The 17,653-nt window shown below is 37.8% G+C and overlaps 1 protein-coding gene across 1 annotated transcript in view; it reads left to right on the top strand.

Moving 5' to 3' along the window:
- Window positions 1-17,653, top strand: part of LOC137589134 (copine-8) — a 72,757-nt gene that overhangs the window by 16,667 nt on the left and 38,437 nt on the right. The window contains exons 2-6 of the mRNA XM_068306645.1: window positions 2,032-2,072; window positions 4,233-4,279; window positions 5,601-5,704; window positions 8,987-9,026; window positions 13,514-13,590. Of these exons, the coding sequence (XP_068162746.1) occupies window positions 2,032-2,072; window positions 4,233-4,279; window positions 5,601-5,704; window positions 8,987-9,026; window positions 13,514-13,590 (309 nt within the window). The remainder of the gene's footprint in view (window positions 1-2,031; window positions 2,073-4,232; window positions 4,280-5,600; window positions 5,705-8,986; window positions 9,027-13,513; window positions 13,591-17,653) is intronic.

Here is a 17,653-nt window from a genome sequence, read left to right as displayed (position 1 = left end):
TAAGCCGAAATCCATAAATGAAAGCTTAACGGGCACAAATTTCAACTTCTTTTCTACACCCAGAAACATTAAAATTCATTACACCAGTAAAAAGATATGGAATCGAGAGTGTAGTGTAAGTCCTCTACCCTTACATATTAAGAGTAGAGGAATTAAGGAATTAACTTCTCTCTAAACCATTTGGCGCCAAAGTCATCACCATTATATTTCATGTATGGTAATTATTCAGAAATCAGAATTACTACCAACGTTTCCTTTAATTTTTAATAGTCTTCCAATTTCCTCCTCTTGAGGAACCCTAATTTTTCTCAATTTTACTTTAATGTTAAATGAGATGAAACCCAGAGGTTTGCTGAGAGAGATGATTGATCAATACTTAAGCTGATGAACCAAATGATCCTTGACCATGTGAGAAAAATAATCTTATGTATGCTAACCATATTTTTTTTTCTCACTTGAATTATTGCTGTACAGTTGTCAATTATGGTTCTTTGAGGGGCAGGTCAAAATGCGTTACTTGTTTTTTTTATAGAGAAAAATTGTGTTAAAAAGCAAGTCGATCCTCGTCAAGAATGTGTCCTTCATTATGAAAGGCTTATTTTTTATATTCCTACCATTGGCTTCCCTGAAATGAACTGGCTACTAGTGTGAACAATTTGCAGACATTCATCCCTGAAAATGTATTTCAGTACACAGTTTATAGAAATATGGTGAAACATTACTTGTTTGCTGTGTGAATGTTGAGGATAAGAAAAATGTGATTTAATTTTCTCACAAATGCACCAAGGTGCTTCTGACTGTTTGCTGAAAGTTGACAGAGGAGGAAGAGGAGGAGAGAAAGATGGCCAGTGAATGCATACTCACTGATTTGGACTCAGTGTAAGCAGGGTGTGATTTTGGGGGTGGAGTGGGGTGTGGTGGGGTGTTGGGGTAAATTGTGGGAATAGCCCACAACTTAATATAAACAGTTACAGGCCAAAAAAACCCAGCACATAATGCAATAAAATACAGTACATAATGTAGTACATAATGGAACTTTTACATCTCTAGCTCTGCTGAATTACTTTAATCCTTGGGGGTGTACAGGCTATGCCAAGATTTATTCCACTGAGGTATTCCACCACACTTACGTGAGTGATGCGCTGATGCAGGTCTTTGTAATCAAAAGTCTGACACGACACCTTATGCTTCATTATCCTGTTTTATTCTGAAGTTTCTCAGTTAACCTGAACAATAGAATGACATGACAAATGGCAAAACATTCAGGGTTCTGTGTTCAGCTGTCAAAAAACTGTTCATATTTTCGGGCAGAAACCTCATCCATCATTGGTTCCTACTTAAATCTGAGCACCAATTCCCCAGGAGACCCAATACATCATTTGGCTCAGGGGGACAACACTGTCAATAGTTAAATAAAAATGAAATAACAGGCAGGTTGTGACAGAGTTTTGTTACAGGTAGTCTATAGTCTACATTGCTGGCTCTAACTTTCATCCTGACCTGAATGGTCTTCAGTTTTCGATGTTGATCCATGCACATAAGTACATTGTGTCCCTGTTCAGAAGTTCAAAGAGATGTGGATAACAGACGGATGAAAGGCTGCAAATGATGTGTTGACAGGGAAGCAGAAAAGTCCACATGACGTCTCACATCAGAACAAACTGTTCAATTTGTTTGATATTTGATGAGCATGAAGCTTAATCGTCTTGCCGTGTTTGTGTAATCTAACCTTATTAAGGGTCCTGAAGCCTAAGTAGGCCAACTTCATCATCTTCATCTTCATCATCGTGGCCAGCACAGAAAGTTAACTGTTTCATGTCTTTTTAAGTTTAGGCTCATAGCTTACCATTAACCTAAAAATAAGCCTGTTGAGACAGTGTTCTTGTAGTGGGCAGATTCATGGCCAACAGAATGAATACTCTACATGAATAGTTTCTTAACAGCAATAGCGTCACATGCGTGAGACTTAGACTTTTTTCTCTTCTCGAGAGAATTGTATTTCTAACCACTTTGCCTTTTGTGTCTCCACAGAAACCTGTTGGACATGGACACCTTCTCCAAATCAGACCCAAGTAAGGTTCACCACCCTTCTGTTTGTCCAACATTAGTGGAAAATAAATATATTAAATAAGTAATAACTAGAGAGATTGAGACAAGGTGAGGAAAAAATGGAAGAGGGAGGAAAACTGAGGCACAAAAAATGGTCAGTGCCAAACTAGAAAGGTTTCAGAGTGTGCATACCTCCACCAATGCAGTTGTTTTTTGAATAATTAATATGATTAGAATTAAAGTAGAAATAGCAAACTGGGGAACTGGGTCAGCTGTCCTTGCTATCATTTTTTTGTATTGTCTGTTTGGGGCTCCTGGTTACAGATCCTCGCTAAATTATTCATTTTCTAAAATATTAGTTGACTGAATAGGCCTGATTTTTCTTGATTTTTTTTACTAGAGCTTGAGTCTCCCTCAGGCTCTAATAAACCTATCCTTGGCCATAGGCTTGTCGCTCGCCAGGTCTCAGAAATCATGTATTACAACTTTTTGAAATGTCTTTCAGACGGACAAACAAAGAAAACAAACAACTCTGTTGGTGGAGGTAACATTTAGAATATAAGGTGAAGAAATCGAGTGCAAAGGTGTGAGAAATCAATTAGGGACAGAAGAAAGTTCTTTTCTTTTGCGGTATGTAGCTGAGTCACTCCTCATGGGTGTAAGTGTTTTATTTTCTCTAAAAGTGTGAGCGTGTCTGGGGGCAGGTCTGACTAATGCACACAGCGAGCTAAGAAGCTTTTCCCTATAGATTCACAGAAGGCTGGCGATTCTCTTCTCTTCACAACTGCAAACACAAATACTCACAATAATACTGTAAATGAGACTTTTTGACCTGGAATCTACCTGGAACTGCAAATTTGAAAACTTTAAGAAACTTTTGGAAAGTTTATGATGTTAAATGCAGGCATTGTATAAGTATTCAACCACTATAGGGATGCTTAATGGTTCCCTACCTTTCTAGTTTGTCTGTGTGTGTGTGTGTGTGTGTGTGTGCGTGCGTGTGTGTGTGACAGGCAGACCAAGAGGCAATTTTCTGTTTCCTGTGCCTTTGGTAGAAACCTCCTTCTCTGTCTGTGTTCCTTTGGTGTGTGCAAATGAAAGGACATTAAACCCCCCAGATCCTCCAAATGCTCAGCTACTAGACATTACCAGAGTTGACTGTGATGCATTCAAGGACTTCCACTGAAGACTCTAGCATCTTGTCCGGGACAATCTGCAAGCTAAGCACAGATAGAAATGTATTCCTATCAAGACATCTGAAAGCATCCAGTAAACCTCACTCAGAGGTGATGATGGTTGTCACACCTAGAGGAGGTCTCACCTGTCTAGTCTGTCTTGAGCTTTGTGTTTCAAGTTGGAATTAGAATGATTTCAGGTTATCTGTAACACGCCAATACACGTTCAGATACTGTCTTTGCAAAACTTAGGATGTCAGCACATTTACCATAGCAGAGATTAACTGATGATGCGGATGATGATGTTTGTGATGATCAACCTCATGATGAGGATGACAGTGATTAGCATGATGATGATGAGGAGGAGGTGGAGGAGGTGGAAGGAGTTGAAGCTTTATCTGTACTTTTGGCATGCTCTTGTGCTGAGTAGCACTTGATTATGCTGAGCACAGTGTTTTCGGCATCCTGATGTGAAGCTGCTTGACAGGGCTCTAGAAAGACCAAGAGGGACAGTAAAAAAAGGAAATTTACAAGTACTTGGAGCTGTACATTTAAAATAAGGCTTTCTGTTAAAAATGGGGGGTGGGAGTAAAGCTTTTCACTTCACTAACTAAGGCTGAGAATCCCACATTTAACTTTTTATGGTTGTTTTCCCAACATATCACATTTGTTTCATAGACCTCTAATATATATATCCAATGCAAGTGTGCACATGCAAATTGTATCCTTACTTTCTCTTATTTTATTTCGTCAAAGGCTTCCAGAAAAACACGTGTGTGAAGAGTGACCTCAGTAATTTGCCTTTTAGTAAACTGTCTTGTTTCAGGAAATTGGATAATAGCCTTAAGTTGAATCTTTCACTGTCTGATGGAAGGGATGTAAACCATATGTGAAATTTGTGAACAAAATTTAAAAATAAAAGCATAGTACAGTAATTATAAATGGTATTAGAATGGGGTATAGCATTTGAAGGTTAATGATCTTTGATGTCTCTTTTGTTCTTCACAGTTTGTGTTCTCTACACACAAGCCATGGGCAACAAAGAGTGGAGAGAGGTGAGTGTCTCTTATAAAATAATACTTCGTCTCCATTTGGAGAGTATCAAGTAGAGATAGATGAAGAGATTCAGAGTGGAAGCTTTTGGGTCCATGCCAGGTCCACTCTCAGACTGATTAAGAAGTATAAATTTATTAACTTTAGTAGTATTTCTGTTTTTTGTAATGAAAAAGTCAACCCTGTCTGATAAAATTAACAATTATGGCTTTCGTACGGTCATCCACTCACCTCAGTCTTATCACACAAGGAGGTTAATAAGGACCAGACACCTGGGGAGAGTGGCAAATCCAAGGATACTACCTTTTCCTAAAAATGAAGTGATGATGACATTAGTTCTGGTATGGACTACTTCCTGGAGGTCAATTACACTATTTAAAAGAAAGATTGGCTGTGTATGCTCCATGACTGCTGTATTATGTTTGGACATTTTGAAGGTAAACTGATAGCCTGGGTTTTCTAAAGCATTGTCTTCTACCTTGACAGGACATGAACTCTTTAGTCACTCTCACTTCTTGTGTTCTCTGGATCTTTGAGTGTTTCTTCTAAAATCATAATGCTATGACGCTCAAAATAGACATCATAATATTTAATGCTTTTGATTTTGACAATTAAGATAAAAATCGTGAGATAATAAAAAGTGTGTAATATAAAGTTTGGTTAATTTGATCAACTGTTCATTACCACAATATCTAATATAATAATAAAAAATAAACTTATTTTACTCCAGTAGGCAAAACCAGCACTTACAACTCAGCATGTGTGTACTCACACTGGACTCCGCTGCGATCTCTTGTGTTACACTGTAATAAATATTAATAAATGTAAATGAAGGGGCAAATGCCCAATCAAAGCCCCAATCAGTTGCAGTCATTCACCTGCAATTCTTAGTAGCCCATCATCCGCATGCATTATTAATAAGCTAAGTTAAATGCCAAACCGGGGGCTTGCTTGACCCCCATTGACTTGATACTTCAGCTGCTTTGCATTGATTAGTCTAAAGCTGTGGGCTGATGGAGCTGCTCAGGAAAAAACCCGGTAATTACTTACTCTCGACAGTCATTGCACCTTTTCAAAATACTGTAAAATCTATAATTAGAGTAAGATTTTTGAGCTCTGGTGACCAGTAAATATATCAGACTGACAAGAATTTTTCCCATCATCATGAATATCTTCATAAATAAGGAGGAGTCGGGTCAAGTTTTCTGGTTCAGCATTTCCCAAAGCAGAAATTTGTTGAGTTAATTGTTGCAGTTCAGACAGTATTTGTATCTTGTCTTTGATTTGTTTTATTCATTATCTTTCATTTCTCTCAATGTCTAGTTTGGCAGAACTGAGGTGATTGACAACACACTAAACCCAGATTTTGTGCGGAAATTCATTTTGGACTACTTCTTTGAAGAGCGACAGAACCTCCGATTTGACTTGTAAGTTATGTCTACTCTTGTGCTTTGGTATTATCATACTAATAATATTATGTTATGGTATGGTAAAACAGTGTTTGATTCGCCAACAGTAAGAGACGTTTTCTAAAAGGCTATTTTTTCGCATTATTAGTTCCTTAACTGCAGGCCTTCAGTAGAACTTGGGGGAGGTGGCAAAAGTCACCGCTAGATAAGTCATTTTTAGACTGTGTGTGTGTGTGTGTGTGTGTTTAAATAATGGACTCATGCATTGAATGCTTTGTCACATGACGGTTTGCAGTAATTTTCCACATTGGATATCTGACCGTCCTGTTGGAGGGAGAGTAGGGGTGAGTCAGTAAGGAAGTTCAATGGAATTTTCCAGTAAGTGTAATGCTTTGTTTATAGGAAATAACTCCCAGTAGTAGGCTGTGATCCATCAATTACTTGGCATTTAAATGCATGTTCTTCCGGTTATGGGTTTTGGAAATTTTTCAAGAGATGTTTTGCAAGTTTTACTCTGATGATTCAAATAACATCATGAGTGCACTTATACACATATAACTATTTGACATAATGAGATCATGTCAATTTGACCGTCATCAGGAACCCTGAGGAGACTACATCTCATGTGATGTATGGTATTTTATCAGAAGTTGAATGAGTGTATTTATGTAAAGCCAATGCTGTGATTGAAGATGAATTTTTTTTTTATTTCATTGTTTACAACCATCACTGTGATTTTTGTCCTTATGGGGCACAACTAAACCACCAAAGTAGATACAGAATATTTTGTGTAGATGGAGGCACGTCCATCTATGTGTCCAGGGTTTTCTGTATCCGAGTATTGGCACTGGTTATGGTCTAGTTGCACACCATATTGTACTGAAATTATGCTTATCCAAACTTGAATTAAATGCATCCTAATATACAGTTCACTCCTGCTCTATGCTTTGATGGCAGATGTACAGTAGTGATCCACCCTAGTGCCACTTGTGTAGCTCTAATCTGAAATGTGTAAAATAGCATTAGATCATCGATGAATTTGTGAAGTTTGGCTCATTTTCAGCAGTTGCCTGTTTGGAGCCATGTATCGGTGGAAGATTGTATGCCTTCTCTTGCAGTAGTGGTACCACCCCTTAGTGTTTTGGTATTTATCTGGTTCTTGTGCACAACAGAGTCTCTTATTGTCATCTCATGGGGAATGTGTTGCAGGACCACATGGACTCCAAGACCAAAACAAAATTGGTGAATGCACGCACATACTGTGTGTGGCCATGGTGACAATGACGTGTTCTTGTGCGCGATGAGTTTGTGGCTGTGTGTCCAGTTTAGAGATGGTAACCATAACAACCAGCATTTCGGGGGATGGTGGGTATGATATAGGAATGAACAGATTTCCTTCAGGGACAGAGAAGCATTTAACCCTTTGTTTCTACTCAGCACATTTATTTGACTTTCTCTTGAAGCGTAAATGTAAAAAAACATGTAAGAGATTTATTCAAGTATTTTTTAATGGTAGCAATAAATATATGGCGGTTCTCAGTTAAGTTTGTCCATCCCTAAAACCTGTAGGTACTTTTTCTGTAAATGTGTTTTTGTTTTTGCAAATGAGTGCAGGTACAGCTTGCTGCTCATCTCATATTTAACAGCCATAGATAGAAGTACTGCTGGCCTGCAGAGGGTAACAGTCTGACATATCGACAGATGAAAGAATATTTTCTCCCTCAGGCCCATGTAGATAGGATGTGTGTGAAATAGTGTCAGTGTGGAACCTAATAAAAGACTGCAGATAATGGCTTTTTGCCCGAATATGAATTGCAACACTTGTAATTTAACATATATTCCTAACACCAACACTGCCTCCAGTGATTTCTTTTACAGTATGAAAGCATGCAAAAGGTGACACTAAGAACTTTGTCCTGTATGATGGTTAAATAACTAGCATTAATAGTCCTGAGATAATAAATCTTACCTTGCAGTTTTCGCATCTTCAGCCGCTTATCCACAATGCGGGTAACAGGTGAGCAGGAGACTATCTGAGCTGGCTTAGAGGCCAAGTATGGGGTACACCCTAGATGAGATGCCAGCTCATTGCAAGGCCACACAAAAGACAAACAACCATTCATGCGACGGACAATTTCATTAATTCCTTCATCTTACTAAAGACGAAATGATCGTAATTGTATTTGATTGTTATTGTCTTCAGCTGCTTATAGATAATCGGATTACACAGGAGCCTAACTTAGCTGGCTATGGGCAGGAGGCGGGGTACACCCGGGATGCATCGCCAGCACATTGCAGGGCCACACATATACAGAAAATCACTACACAGACACGAGGAGAACATACAAACTCTACACACAAAGGGACTGGACAGGGAACCCGCTTGCTGTGAGGCAACAGCGTTACCCACCGTGCCGCCACGATCCTACATGATGTTAAAATTTCCAATTCACAGTGAAAAATCTCAAAAGCTATTTCTGGGATTGTCATTGAATTTACTTTAGTTCTTAAAGTGTAATTTTGTATGAACCTTCCTTACCTCAATGATCTCTTAAATGTCCTCTTGTGCCACCACACAATATCCTATGATTATATTTAACCATTACAAATTCCATTCCATGCACACACTTACACATGCTGGGATGAACATTGTCCTGAACACTCTTATAAACAAACTAAACGGCTCCTCACTGCCCCCCTGAAAATATTACCCAGCAAAAGGGCAATCCATTTATACTAGTGGGTGAAATGACCTGAGCTGTAAAATGTCCTCAGACTGCTCAGTGAATGCCTCGTCTGATTGCTGTCCATTCTTTGGAGTAGCGTTTGCACCGGAAAGGCCATTTCTAGACATTTTATCATTCCTGAAAATATTGTACTTCTTCAAGAGCTGAACTTGGATTTTCAATTAACGTTCAAGTACACAAACTATGACATGGTAGCCTACCGAAAATCAAAATAACACACTGAGACTGATTGATACTGCATGTGTGAGTACTGGCTCCTTTCTACTTTTGTATTCTATATTACAATTTGTATGTATAAATGAAAAAAAAACGAGGGTCATCATTTGCATGACTGCCAGTTAGACCATTTACCGGTCATGTACTGTAATTTTAATGGAGGATTATTTTGAACATGTGACGCTTTGAAGGGAAATACCCTCAGTGAAATCGTTGGTGACAAATTGCTTGGCCCACCACTGATGCACTCACTGTGTTGTGTTCCCAGCTGAGTTTCTGTCACCCTCTATTCCCTCCTGATGCTTTGAGCCTCACCATAGTTTTCTTCTTTCTGTAGGTATGATGTTGACTCAAAGAGCGCCAACCTGTCAAAGCATGTGAGTACCAAAACTTGCTATTGTGTCTTCCATTTTTTGTGTGCTTATGCAAGCACAAATGTTTTCAGTTATTTTTGCCTCTGCACACTTGAACAGACTTCATTATGTGGGTGTATGTGAGTATTTGTGTAATGCTGTCATTATTATTATTATTATTATCCAGATTTCTGCATCATAACAGTAATCTGTTTTGTCATCTTCACTGATAGTACTTCCCTAAATGGATTGTAGTCAAGTTAGAAATTAAACATGGATTTCCCCTAGCCTGCCCTGCCTTTTTTTTTTTTTACATTAATAGCAGTGATTAGCATGATGGTAATTAGGAACAACAATGTGATAACTTTGTCCTTGCCTACAAACAGTGACGACATCTGTGTCCTGGCTACGGCTGTTCAGATAGTCTGAGGCAGTTTTTACTTCCAAAGGTTTTACTTTGAGTGTTTAACCAGATATTAAAGCCCAATGAAATATTCTTTCATTGGTTTTCATATATTGTCAGTCTGTCAGTCAATCACTTTGAACCACTAATATATTGGTTTTTGAAATGGTAGAGAAGCAGTTAGTGATTAAAAACAGGAAGGAATTGATCTACTTATTTAACTCACCGAGTACTAAAATCAGTGCATGGGTCTAACGTTTGCATTTTGACTTAACACTTGTCGTGTAACAATATGGAAAGTAACAATTCACTGAGCTGTGCAGTATATTGAAAGTCTGTGTCTGTAATAGTTTGTGCAGCTACAGTATTTTGAGTTAATTGTTCTTTCAGTGATATCTGAGACCCCTTTGGATTGGCTTTCATTGATATCCTGGTCAATACTGACCAGGAAATTTACTGTACACTACATGGAATGTACTGCAATACGAGAAATGATGGATTAAAAAAATGAAATAATTAGATAAAAACATAATAGCATCAAAGATAGTGTTGATATCAGCAAGATATAATATGTACCTTGTGTTTGTGTTCTTCCTGTTTCTATTCTGCATTTAGAAACACACTGTCACATGACACCCCCGGTGTCATGAACAAGTGGCAACATTTTGAATTATTGCAAAAACAGTAGCAGATGGGAGATATGTAACCTGTGGCTTTAAAGATCACTTTATTTATTTGTATTTGTAAGGTCTTCTTTGTAGATTACAGAGTTGAACTCATTTGCAGCGATAGAACAGCAGTTGGACATGTTTTGTGTCCTAGGGTGATGTTCATCTGCTGTTCAAGAAGAATAAACAACTGCTACTTCATACAAAACACTGTAAGCTGAGTAGTAATGATCTTGTGAAACTGAAACATAGAAAAGACAAAAGCAGTCTGTTCAGACCATAATAGCCACATGTCCCCAGTTTTCCTATTATGTGACTCTTATTAACTTTACTTTGCCAACAGCTGTCTGGAAATTGGGAAAAATTGCATTTATATTTTCCTGACAAATTTTCATAGTGCTGTTTCATGCCCATGGGGGAACAATTATACGGGTTGTAATTGAGGACCTGTGTAGAGATGCAAGACACGAGCTTGTTTTTTCTACATTTTTATCAGGTCCTGTGTTGTCGAATATCAAGAAGATGGTTTTATTAGCCTTTATGCTTGATGACGGCAAATTGCTGCACAGCATCATTATGTAGCATTAGACTACACGGGAATACAAAGGGAACATTACAATAAGTACAGTCACATTAAGTTCAGTGCAGCACCATCTGATGGGGTTTATGTTATGACCTTCAATCACAAACCATATATATTTCATTTACTTGACTTTCTTTGTTTTGCGCTGAATAATCAGTACGTTAGTAGATAATAAATCATCATGGCTGCTAAAAAATGTAACAAACTAGACTATATTATGGTCACTAAATGTTACAATAATTTATAGTGAGCTTTACTTTTTTAATCAGTCACTTTTCTGTTTTGAAACAGATGAGTGAATGTCACCGATAGTGTTGGTACTTTTTCATTTGTCAGCAATTGTATGAAGCTAAATCCAGGTATATTGAAAACTACAGTGAGTAATGCTTTTAGCAAAGTTTAGTTCCTCTCAGTCTACCCTTAGAAATTCTTTCTCATTCTGAAGTTGTGGTGTTGTCTCTCAACCATATCTGCAATACAGAAATTTATATAAATTTCTAATCCATTTGTCTTTGTTTATTCTTGTTTTTCCCCTACGAAAGGCATTCTCACACCTTTTATTTTTATTTCTTTGCCAGAGCCTTGTTTTCTCACTTTCCCTCTATCATGATTTTTCCATATTCCATTTCTCTCCCTCAGTCTTTCCTCTGCCTGTCTGTCTTATAATCAATAATCTCCTATGAGAAGAGAGGGGCATGTTGCAAGGGAAGGAGGGTAGGAGTAGGGGGATGGGGGTCAGAGAGCAATTCTGTTAGATGGTGTGTTCCCAGGGGATCTGTATCCTTCATGCACATCTGGGAACCATGTGAGAGCAAATGGAATTTAAAGGACCAATCTAGACAGTAGGGAAGAAATACCTTGTTTTTTGTATGAGTTCACACTCATGTCTTATTCGTCTCTGTAATCTCTCTGATCTTGATGTTTGAATGTTTCAGAAATGCATGACAAACCAAATGTGTAGAAAATCTCTTTTGAGTTTTCTGAAACACATGTAAGTGTGTAGTACTTGCCTTTTAATTTCACCTTTAGTTAAGGGTGGTAGTTGTAAATGACAGCCTTGTTCCTGTATGGTAAATATAAAGCAATATTAGCATTATATAACTCATTGAGCTTGGCACAAAGACGGTAAAAGAGCGGCAAACAGCCAGCTTTGAATATTACCCAAGAGGATGCTACCTTAGCTTATCATAAAAACCAGAAGCAGGGGGGAAACAGTTTGGGTTGCTGTGTTTGTGAGTCACAAAACACCTGATGTCTTGAAGACATCATGTTAATTTGTGAGCTTTTGAGGTCCTGGTAGTGCCTTTCCCCTGAATCATGTTTGCTTAATTTCTTAAAGACAGTTCCAGCAAGGCAAGTGAAAACAATTTTTAAACTATATTTTACTTCTTTTAAGTAGTTTCCCCCCCCCCCGACTTATAAATAGCGCCACCTCTGTGAGTTCAGATTGCTAAATCAAAGGTCCTGGGATCATTCTGGATGTTCAGTTTTTCTAAAAAGGTTCTTGCTATAAAATGACCAAAACACAGTGCAATAAGTTAACAGAAGGCTAGTTTATCCACAAGCCTGCAACCTGGCATTCCACTGTTAATGATGTTAATGTGTCATCGATACTGCAGTTCTGTGAAAAGAAAAAAAATAACAACCTACTAAATTGAGGTTGGCATTCTGAGACATTATATCTGAAAATTGCATTAAACTAATAATGTGTTGAGAGATCCTATGCTACTACAGGCTAAAATCATGCATGGGAACTCAGGAGAAGTGCTATTTTTGTACTGTTAATATATAATATCTAGCTCTCTCCATCTGTTCACAATCCCCCTGAAGTCCTCAACTACAGATCTCATCCTGATCTATCAAACAGATTTTTCAGGAGCGTTCCTTAATGGAACTCATACAATATGTTTTTCATGTTAAGTCCTCACTCTGTTATGTATTTGGCCATAAGCTGCGCACAGCCACTTCTCCCATCGACTTTAAGCTGGTGTTGCTAGGTGACTTGTGACTATACTGCACAGCATGTAGATCACAGACTATGGAAAATATCATGAAAACTGCAAACAAATATCGCTTTAGCACACACATTATGGCCAGAAGAAATTTGTTTAGGACAAACTAATGTCAAGCAACTGTGTGTATGATGAGATTAAGGATCTGGACATCCTGATGTAAAGTAGGTAGTGGCAGAATAATAGACGAGGCCAATCAATGGAGCAAAGAGAACCCATTTGTTAGTGCTGCTTGGAGCTGCTCCTGTCGGATGTTGGAGACCCTGTCCACTGTTGACAAAGTGTCTGAGCTGTGAGCCCACGGTGAAAGAGTACCTGTTTCTGAAATAGTTTTCATACAGTTAAAGGAGAGGGATCAGTTACAGTTTTTTTTGTGAAAGTAAATTTGTTTTTGTAAGGCTGATTTCTTACACTGAGTAACCTGATTGCTGTTATATCACGCTGATAGGGACCATTAATGCCACATTGCAGTGAAACACATTTAGATTACATGACTAACACACACTTTTGTTTTGTGTATGTAGCTTTTTCAGCGCCTCTTTGTTTCTGTCAGTGTGAGCTATAAAGTTTCATTATGTGGTTTAGATTTAATTTAACAGAAAGGTGGCTAGGGAGCAGTGTGGGGCAGGTGTGAGGGCTCTTGGGAGGAAGACTTAATCTACTTGCCGATGTTATCTGTCGGTGTAGAACCTGGAGGTTCTTAGTTTGGTATAATTTATTCTGTTCGTTCTTTATTTATTTAGTTGTTGTTGCATTTTAGTAACTTTAATTTTGTTTGCCTGAATAGACAGATGGTTTTTTTTCTTTGTTTTCTTTAATCTTACACTCTTTCTCTCGTTCTGCAGGACTTTCTGGGCCAGGTCTACTGTACTCTTGGAGAGGTGGTTGGATCGTTGGGCAGTCGATTAGAGAAACCTCTTGGGTGAGTTATTTTCCCATTGCTGAGAATGTATCAATATTTAATTAATTAATCAACCAATATTGATCAGTGGTAACAATAAGTCAAATTTTGGAGATGTCAAAAATATTCTATATTGTAATGTGCAATTCTGTGGAAATCTTTTGATTTTCTGATGAAGGTGAGTTGAGCATTATTTTTGTTGTTTGCTAGTGTTTAGTGGGAAGGGTGAGTGTGAAATTAAACAGCTTGCAATTTATTACAAAAGCGAAACCCTAGAATCAAACTGTCACATGAATTGGTTCAAATAAAAAATATATATACCTAAAACAAATTAATAAAACGTGCAATTCAGCACTTATTTAGTTCCTAAATATTTGAATGACATTTTAGTCATAAAGCTCAAGATTTCTTCAATCTAAAAAATAAACCAATCCATTACTGACTGTAATTCCCGGACCTGGCATTCAATGTCATTTTCAAGTTAAAAAAAATAATTTAGCTGTAGTAGACTTGCATATCCACTTATCGTTCTTACCATCATTATTCATTGATATTTTTGTATACATTTTTAATGCAATAGAAGAAGAGGGAAGTTGTTTGAAAGAAGTTTACAGTATTCTTCCTCCTCACCATCTCACAAAGCCTTTCCCTGTTATTGTGATGTAATGTAAATCCACCGGAATTGTACAGTAACAGAATAACAGGGGACTCGCTAACAAGCAGTTTGATAGCCAGTATATCCATTGGCAAAACACCAAATTCATGTAAGCTAACTAAGCCAGAATTGTAGTTCAGCAGATGAGAATCTAGCATGTGTATGAAATGTCAGGCATTGAGCTTTCAAACCGGAATAGATTTAACTCCATATGGAAGATACCTGCAGCCTGTTAATTGGAGTCCCTGAGCAGTACAGCACGTGTTTTTCAACGTCTGTTTCTAAGCTGTGAAACAGTGCATACTTTCGGTTTTTAATAACCATACACCAACACTCCCCCACACTCAATATATTCCATGTAGTGTTGCATATACAAGCACAGTGGATCTTTATAATAGAAATGTTCATCAGACTTGTCAGGCAGCCCGCTCTCTGCAGTAACACATGCAGATTTCATCTCTATCTCTCTGTGTACATGTGTTTCATCACACATGTACATTCATAAAGGTGTGAGCCCAATTATACTTATTTGAATATAATTAACTTATTTGAGGATTCAAGTGAATTAAGTCATAAAGGAACACATAAATTCAAGATTAATTATTTTCCATTTATGATCTTTGCTGTCAGTGTGATCTGCAATGTAAATACTTCATATGTAACATTTGAAAAATGCTCATAGTTTAAGATTGATCTTAAAATTATCATGCATAGTAATGCCATATCCCACATCCGGCAGCAGAAGGAAGAGCACATATATATATATACTATGTTATTGCATGGAAACAGATCCGTCTCTATCTTCTCCAATGTTGTGAAATGTCAGAAGTTTCATCAGTAACAAATGTTGTGATAGGAGAGGATATTGTGATAATGTACCTAGTAAATACAAATCAGTAAAAAATAGACAACAATTTAATTGTTTGTGCATGAGGAAGCAGTCTTTTGTACAAGTTTTTATTTGGCTTCATTTTTTTCTTCTCTGTTTCTGTACACATTTGTCACGGCTTGCTTGAACTGCAGCAATTCTGCCCTCCACTATTTGTCGTGGTGTTGCTTGGTTTGAAGCTGCACCCCTGCTGCTGCACAGACTGCTTTCCACTTGTGCGTGTCCCAGAATTAAATTGCACCAAAGTCGAGAAATTACTTACCTGGACCCCCAGGAACTCACATGACAAGTAGAAGTAGATCAGGTGAATGTTTTTCATAGTATGTAAAGTATAGTGAGGCGGATTCCAGTATAGTATGATTGTTAATCAGCTATACAAATTTCATCAGGAGCCCCAATCAAGAGTTACCACCATCGACATTTATCTCTGATGCTGCTTATGTGGGCTGTATTGTTTGGTCTCGCTCTGACAGTTGAAGCCCACTTGGCTTCCTTTCTTACAATTTTATTGTTTTAATCCAACGGTCTTGTTCGTTTGAAAACTTAATGAACATTGAGATCTCAACAGGATGGTGGGGGAAATAACTATTTTCCCTTTAGTGAATATTGTCAACAACCTGGTACTCTGGTCGTGTGTGTGTGTGTGTGTGTGCGTGCGTGCGTGCGTGCGTGTGTGTGTGTGTGTTCTCTTCATTTCAAACCAGAACTGTCATACACTTGAACAACAGTCAACATGTTGATTGCAGTGGCAGGTTTCCCACTCAGAGGGGAAGAGCAGCTATCCATCCATGTACAGTATGTGTATGTGCACATCCTGATATGTGCACCTTGTACTGGTCTTAAGTGCAAAGTTATGTTTTCCACATCGAGGGGCTACTCAGGAAACCCCTCCCTCCTCTTCACTCTTCCACACATGCACATAAACAAATGGACTCAGTGCACATACTTTGTCATTTAGTAAAAGCAGCACTAACAACACTACTGCTGCTCCTTTAGGCTGCTGTTATTCTTTTCTGCAGAGGCCACATATTAAAATACATAATTCTGAGGTTAATAAAAAATAAAATAGCATGATTTGAAAGATATACTGCTACTTATAATAAATTTAAAACTTGTTCCTTTTTGTCCTGGGTCTAGTGATAACTTTGCTCCCTGAACTTAATAGGATTGAATAAATAAGAAATCATCATTACTAATAATGAAATGAATACCATGCTTTCCGCACTATAAGTCTGTCTGTATTATAAGTTGCACAGGCCAAAACATTGCATTACAAAGGAGAAGAAACAGATTAGTTGCACTGCACTATAATTGGCATTTTTGGGGGGAAATGGATATACTGGCTTGTTTACATTAATGTCTGGAAAATAACCCACTCAGAATAGATTCGTACAGATGTGAAAAGTCGTCCGGCTGTTGCCATGTCTCGGTTAAACAGAAAGTCTGGATGAAATGTCTCCTGCCCATCAGTGAGTGGATATTGAGTTAAGCAAAGTTGAATATAGAATATGAGGCTTGCAGTGAGGGACTGGGAGAATTTATTTGTTACATTTCAGACCATTTTACTGAAATAAATTCAGCTAAAAATAGGACTCAATCTTTTATTGGATTCATATTTCCCACGTCACATCTATGGATCCTTTGTTCAGGACAGATGATTTGATGTATACGTAGATATGCTGTCAACTTCTATTAAGACAAAGGCTAGAGGCCACAGCTGGTGCTGCCGCTGTCATGCTGAGGATGTGTGTTTATCTATGTGTGTGTGTGTGTGTGTGTGTATATATATATATATATATATATATATATATATATATATATATATATATATATATATATATATATATATATATATATATATATATATATATATATATATATATATAAAAGACTTTGTCAGACACACACCTGCAGCTTGACACAACAGGGGAGATCTTTAACAATTTTAATGAGTGCTAATTACAGATAATTACATTGTTCAGTCAAATGCCAGTGGGCACTCAGTTCTGTCTGTGTCTACATGAGTGTGACAGAAAAAGACCAAGACATGAAGCAAAAAATGACAAGTATTGTATCCTGTGATGAATGATTCCTGGCAGACAATCACGAAGGTACATCTGGTGTCACATGTCTCACATGTCTCGACGACGCGACCAGCAGGACAGGTCAACAGACTATCCTACTGTTATTTTTAGTAAGATTTGAGATTTAATTTATCCATCCACTCATTCATTTTTATTTTTCTTGTGGGTCTGTTCTATACCTGCCATTTGGATGTACCTTGGAGACATCTTAATCAGATTCCCAAACCAACTACATTGGCTCCTTTAGATGCCAAGGAGCAGTGGCTTTACTTGGAGCTCCATCCAAATGTCACCATTACTCACCCTATAACAGTAAGCCCCATGGAGGAAAACCGCACGGTCTTTAACTTCTGATGAAAAACCCACAATAACTAAACTTCCATATTTGAGGCACCCTAAAAAGAGCAACCCAGAGGTATAGATCCATTGCCTCAGATGTGTAAATGTTGACTCTAA

Source organism: Antennarius striatus, chromosome 22 (genome assembly GCF_040054535.1).
Source record: "Antennarius striatus isolate MH-2024 chromosome 22, ASM4005453v1, whole genome shotgun sequence".
Lineage (NCBI taxonomy): Eukaryota > Metazoa > Chordata > Actinopteri > Lophiiformes > Antennariidae > Antennarius > Antennarius striatus.
Note: the sequence above shows the minus strand (reverse complement) of the source record. Positions and strands in the feature narration are given on the sequence as shown.